The 5,809-nt window shown below is 40.1% G+C and overlaps 1 protein-coding gene across 1 annotated transcript; it reads left to right on the top strand.

Annotated features, from left to right (window-relative positions):
• Positions 1-2,778: 2,778 nt before the first annotated feature.
• On the top strand, positions 2,779-4,798 carry LOC311490106 (G-protein coupled receptor 35-like). The gene has a single exon (XM_084547463.1). The coding sequence runs from the start codon at positions 3,759-3,761 to the stop codon at positions 4,617-4,619; it is 861 nt and encodes a 286-aa protein (XP_084403589.1). The 5' UTR covers positions 2,779-3,758; the 3' UTR covers positions 4,620-4,798.
• The last annotated feature ends 1,011 nt before the right edge of the window (positions 4,799-5,809 follow it).

The raw sequence follows: 5,809 nt of genomic DNA, 5'->3' as shown, positions 1-5,809 counted from the left end.
AAACAGCATACAGAAGGAATCATGTAGTGCCTTTAATTCACTATGGCCCACTGTTATGTGATGTCTTGCGGTGCTGTAATGACCGAACAGAGAAGTGAAAGGATGAATGAAAGCCTACAGTCAAATGCAGCAGAAGAATGTGTGTTACAGTGGACAGAAAATAAGAACTGAGCTTTTGTATGAGCATGCTCTATTTATGTCAAATTAATAAGGATGTTTGGTAGTTGTCATCAATAACATTGATATGGCACATACTGATGCGTCATCCATTGTAATAGGATGCCCTACTGAACTCTTCATTGATTTCTCTCCTTTCACTTTCCACCCCTCAGGGAGGTCAAATGTCAGGGTCAGCTGTACAGGTGGTGATGGGAGCTAGACGCAGACGAATTGCGACACTAGGATCAATGTTTGAATTGGATACAGATAATAGTATTTTATGGAGCGAAAACCAATACTGATACAGAGTACTGGTTATGGGAATATATATTTGTAAGTAATACTGGCAGTAATTAGTTTGAACTTACTGTAAATTGGTAATAATCTATATTTATAATGTAAGTCTGTAATGTAATGCTGCACATACAAATTAAATGGCTTATAAATTAATGAGTATGTATAATAGATAATCTGTGAAATAGCTCTAGTTTTAAATTAAAATTTTTTTTACAGGAAACTGCCGTGAGATCAGTGGTTTCATGCATCACTGGAATCGGTTCTAAATTGGTACAAACATGCAGTTGTTGTTTTTTAAGAGCAGACAGACAATGTGGAAGCCTCAAACACATAAATGGTTTGGTAGTTGTGAAGTCCTGTGGTGTCTGGACAGAATGTTGTTAATGGAGGCCTTTGGAGGGGCCTCTGTGGATCATCCCACAGATACTCGATCAGTTTGAGATCTCATGAATTTGGAGGCCAGGTCAACACCTGTCTGCTGTTTTTCATGTTTTTTCAGTTGTTCCTAAACCGTTTTTGTGTGTGTGTCTGTGTCAGGCTGCATCCTGCTGGGGATGGCTGCTGCCATCAAGGAGTGTCATTGCTATGGGGTGGGTGTGTCTGGTCTGGTCTAGGTGGGTGGTACATATCTAAATAACATCCACACAAATGCCAGGTTCAAAAATTTCCCAGCAGAACATTGGATTGTCACAAGAAGGTCAACGTTATTTACTTCGCCTGTCAGTGGTTTTAATGTTGTGGCTGATCGGTTTATGTGCACAGTTTTGGACCAGGTCTGAATAAAAGGTCACAATGCTGACACTGATTCTCTGAGATTAGCAATCCCAGAGATTCATTCTATCTTTTATCTTTTATATTTTAATAGTTATGATGGTTGTCTGTCTCTCCGTGTTAGCCCTGCGATAGACTGGAGAGCTGTCCAGGGTGAACCCTGCCTCTCGCCCGATGACAGCTGGGATAGGCTCCAGCCCCCCTGTGACCCCTCACAGGACAAGCAGTTACAGAAGATGAATGAATGAATGAATGAATGCAATAGTAATGTCTTCTGATTCTGATGTCGTTGTCACTGGAGCTCACTAACTGTATTTGAATCAGGAGAGACTTCCTTCTAAGTGAAAAGTAAAGGTTTTATTTAATAATGAGTACAAGATAAAAAATGTCTTGATCTGATTGAGATCATCATGTTTGAGAGGGAAAGGGTGGAGGCTTAGAGGGGTCATGACTGTGGTGAAGGTGGTGAGAAGAAGAGAGAGGTGGGGATCTGGATGGGATGATGAGTCTGATGAGCTCAACCTGGGCCCTGGATGTGAAGAGGGTATGGACGTGAAAAATGATGTGAGAGTCAACTGTTTTCAGGACTGACACACTGACACATATTTTCCAAGCGAAATTTGTTGTCTTCTCTTTCAACAAAGCTAAACACGGACCCGCTTCTCTTTACAGTCTAGCTGGTTGAGAGTGAAGCTGGACTCAAAGCTGCGCCTGTTGTGCAGTGATAGGGTTTTACTTTGTAATTTCCTTTTCCACTCTGGCCCTGACCGAGCAGCTCTTGGCCTCCTACTTTGACCTGCATCATAGTCTGACCTTGTTTGTTGTTTTTCCCTGATGAAAATTAATCATCCTGTTAACCTATCTCATTTAATTTGAAACAGTTTGGAAGCTAGAATCTTATATCTTATATCAAAATTCATTGTGACCACCAAGCCACAGCCTGCATTTGTTTATGCATCGGTTTAATTTTTTACGTGCCTATATGCACGTCTCCTACATCTGTGTGGTTCAGCTTAATTTGTCGCTCAGCTTCATGTCACAAATAGAAAGGAGGACTTGAACTCTGCCGTCCAACTAACCACTACTGCTGTGATAATTGGGTTGTCAACTCATACTACAACTAGTCAAACCATTTTCCAAAGACAGAGGAAATGATGCTCAGTGCTGGAAGACATGCTGATGCAACTGCCCGTAGAATCAGTTTAGAAAGATTTATGAACTGGAGCACGACTCCTTTGGTAAGTCCTGTTTTTTACTGGTTAACTTTGGACAGCAACAAACACTTGATATGGGTTCCTTTGACTTTCAGAAAATTTATTTGCATAAACATGTATCTTATCTAGAACTCAAACCTGTTTCTTTTTTTCATTTTCTAATTTTGACTGTTTTTTAATCGATACCTTAGTAACTGATGGCTCCTAGTTGCACAATGTAGCTGGACGTTTGGAAAATGATAAGTTAATAAGTGTTTTTTTTTTTTTCAGCTGTCAGCAATAATACATGACCGTCAGATATTAGTGTCCCTTTTTTTGAAGAAAACTGAATGCGTAGTAAACACTGAAAGTTCAAGTTCTGCGGTGACAGTGTTCTGACGCTACGCTGCATACAGTGATAAGGTTACATAAATACATTTGGCCACGGCACTTTACATATTATTCTAAGTTAGTCTTCTGTCACATGCTGTTAGACTAGGAACAGTTTCATCTCAGCTGAACTATTGTGGCTCAGACTTTGAAGATAAAACTGAGACTTGCCATGCAAGTGATAAACCACTTCCTCGGAAAAAACAGGCTTGCAATAAATTTTAGTTTCATTTATAGTTAGTTATATTGCTCAGTTTATGTTGAAACACCATGAGAAAGGTTCCAATTCAAGCATGTGATCATTTTGGAGGACGTAGATTGTGGTGCTTCTAAACCGTATTGAATTCAACACAAAAGTGTTTGTTATATAGCCCAATGACTAAAATAAGGTTGCCAAAATAATAGAAAACAACAAAAAAAAACTATTTTTGGCAAACACGTTGGTATTTTTTATTGATATTGTAACAGTGGCCAAAAAATGATCTAGGCAATTATTCTATGAAGCTCACAATGTGTTGCTACAACTGAATACAATTCAATAGTACAACAAACCACAGCCTACAAACTGAAAAGACAAAGGGACTCAAATGGACATTTACATGAGAGTGCATTCGTTTTCACTACTGTACCTAATGAACAGGAGAGTGAGTGTATATTACCGAGAATTTGAACTAAAATGATTTTGAAAGTCACCCAGTGGATTTGGCTGAACACAGAATGAGGGTCGTGTATTTGAAGTCTCTTCAGAGAGATCTCAACAAGCCAACATAATGTGTTTCAATGTACACATTAGCCAGCAAGTGTTCTTCTGAGACAGACTCATAAAATGTGAAAGCATGCTTTAATAGAGCAGACCCATGCTGCACTGAATGAGCATTAATGCTGTGAATGTGTGAATGATGCATTTGCTAACTGTATTTAATTGTGTTACAGGGACACTTCCTAAGGATGAATTCCACTATGTGCATCAATGCCACTAGTACCGCTTGCAAAGTGGGCACCCTTCAGGGTGTGGGTTATGGTGTGGTATTTGTACTGGGTTTCCTTGTCAATGCCGTTGCTCTGTGGGCCTTCATCGCCAAACGGAACTCCTGGACGGACACACACATCTACATGTTGAACCTGGCTATAGCCGATTTTGCCCTCGTCCTCTTCCTTCCCTTCAGGGTCTATGATGCCTTCTACTGCCTGCCTAAGAATTTCTTCTGCACTTTCCTCATTCACATACATTTCATCAACATGTATGCCAGTATCTTCACCACGGCCGCCATCAGCTTCCAGCGCTACATAGTGATAAGGTTCCCCGTGCAGGCCAGATCGTGGAGGAGGAAGAAAGAGACAGCTTTTGTGGTCTGTTTGGTCATTTGGGCACTCCTGGTGACAGTGAGTACTATATTTCGAGAGGAGAACTACCCTGAAAAACTCTGGACATGTTATGAAAGATGTAAAAATGAAACTCTTACGGTAAAGTTCATTGTGATCCTGGAAGGTCTAGGCTTCCTCCTTCCACTGGTGATCATGTTGTTCTGTTCCAGTCAGATCATCAGTATTTGGACAAAGATTAATAAGAAGCCAAAGGGAAAAAAAAGCATCATTGGCATTGTAACAGCAAACATGATCGTGTTCATCGTCTGCTACGTGCCTATCCACATTAGCTTTCTTGTTAACTACTTTCATGAGGTACCTGAAAACTGGAGTACAACATATTTGCCTTCACACATATATTTAGTGTCTGAATGGATCGCTTCCACAAACTGCTGCTTCGATTCCATCAGCTATTATTTTTTACTGAAGAGGTTTTATTCATGAGTCAGCCAGAGTACAAAAATAAAAGTTCTTTCAGAACAGCGAGTGTGTAATCTCTCAAACGAATGACATATTTAAAGGGATACTACACAGACTTTAGAGATCAGTTCAAAAGATAACTCTGAGATTGAGACTGAGATTTTATTTTGAAAGGGCCGGGCATTTAGGCGGCAGGGAAGACCTCATACAGCACACAATATCATATTTATAAATAAATTCCTAAAATCATATTTTATGAATTTTTCCTAAATGTTTTGAAATGTCTGACACAGAGCTAAAAAATGCAGAACAGGTATGCTGTGAAGCGAATTACTTTGTTCAAATTACAGCTTGTAATTTGCATGAGTCTAATGGTTTTGAACGTTTTTGTTAATGTGCATGTGAGCTATTGGGTGGCACAGCTGGAATCTTCCACAGTATGGTTTCCAACACAGCCCTCCCTCCTGCAGGACATGAATTAAAAATGCTGTTGTGTTGCATTATGGTACTTTATTAGAAGCAGCTTGGTACAGTCGCGGGTATATCTCCTGCTTTGTTTGTGAATATTTTTATTGTAACGCCATGTGTTTTGAGCTCTCCATCTTCTTGGAATTGCAATACAAAGTTGCAGCAGCGACCCTTTAAATTATTGTGTACTTAGACTGCATGATTTATTATATTTTAAGTATGATCAAGTCTAATGTTAATTAGAAAAAGAAGTTTTCAGCTTTTTGTTATGTCAAGTTCTCAGTGTTACTGTGTTTACTCTGCTTTAGTTTGTACGTGACCACATTTACTGCTCTACGTGATGTTTGAAGAAATAAAAGGAAACCAGAGAACAAGGGCTATTTTTAACTCTACCCTGGAACCCACAACTCACCGCAAAACAACAGCCTGGGTTGAGCTCAGACAGATGATGTCCCCTTACTGCAGCAGCACCCACAAGGCGTAACACCTTTCACTCCCTCTGTAGTCAGAGGCAGATGAATGCAGGCCAGTGTCCAGCTCCCTCTCGTGGCGGGAAAAAGTGTATGCTTGAAAGATTTTCCACTTCCTCTCTGCTCTCAGTCTGCCCCTTAAGTAGCTTCAGTCTGCCAGCCTGATGACAAATATGTGTCATTTAAAGAAAATAAACTGCAATCACGATATCCACACATCGCTCCAGACGGCTGTGAAGCAATCGAGTTGTGAATGTTTGGGAGTGTGTGCGTGGG

Source organism: Chelon labrosus (genome assembly GCF_963514085.1).
Source record: "Chelon labrosus genome assembly, chromosome: 6".
Lineage (NCBI taxonomy): Eukaryota > Metazoa > Chordata > Actinopteri > Mugiliformes > Mugilidae > Chelon > Chelon labrosus.
The sequence above is the reverse complement of the archived record's forward strand: the minus strand, read 5'-3'. Positions and strand labels throughout refer to the sequence as shown.

Coding starts and splice junctions, on each gene's coding strand:
- LOC311490106 (XM_084547463.1), top strand. CDS start 3,759: ATGAATTCCACTATGTGCATCAATGCCACTAGTACCGCTTGCAAAGTG.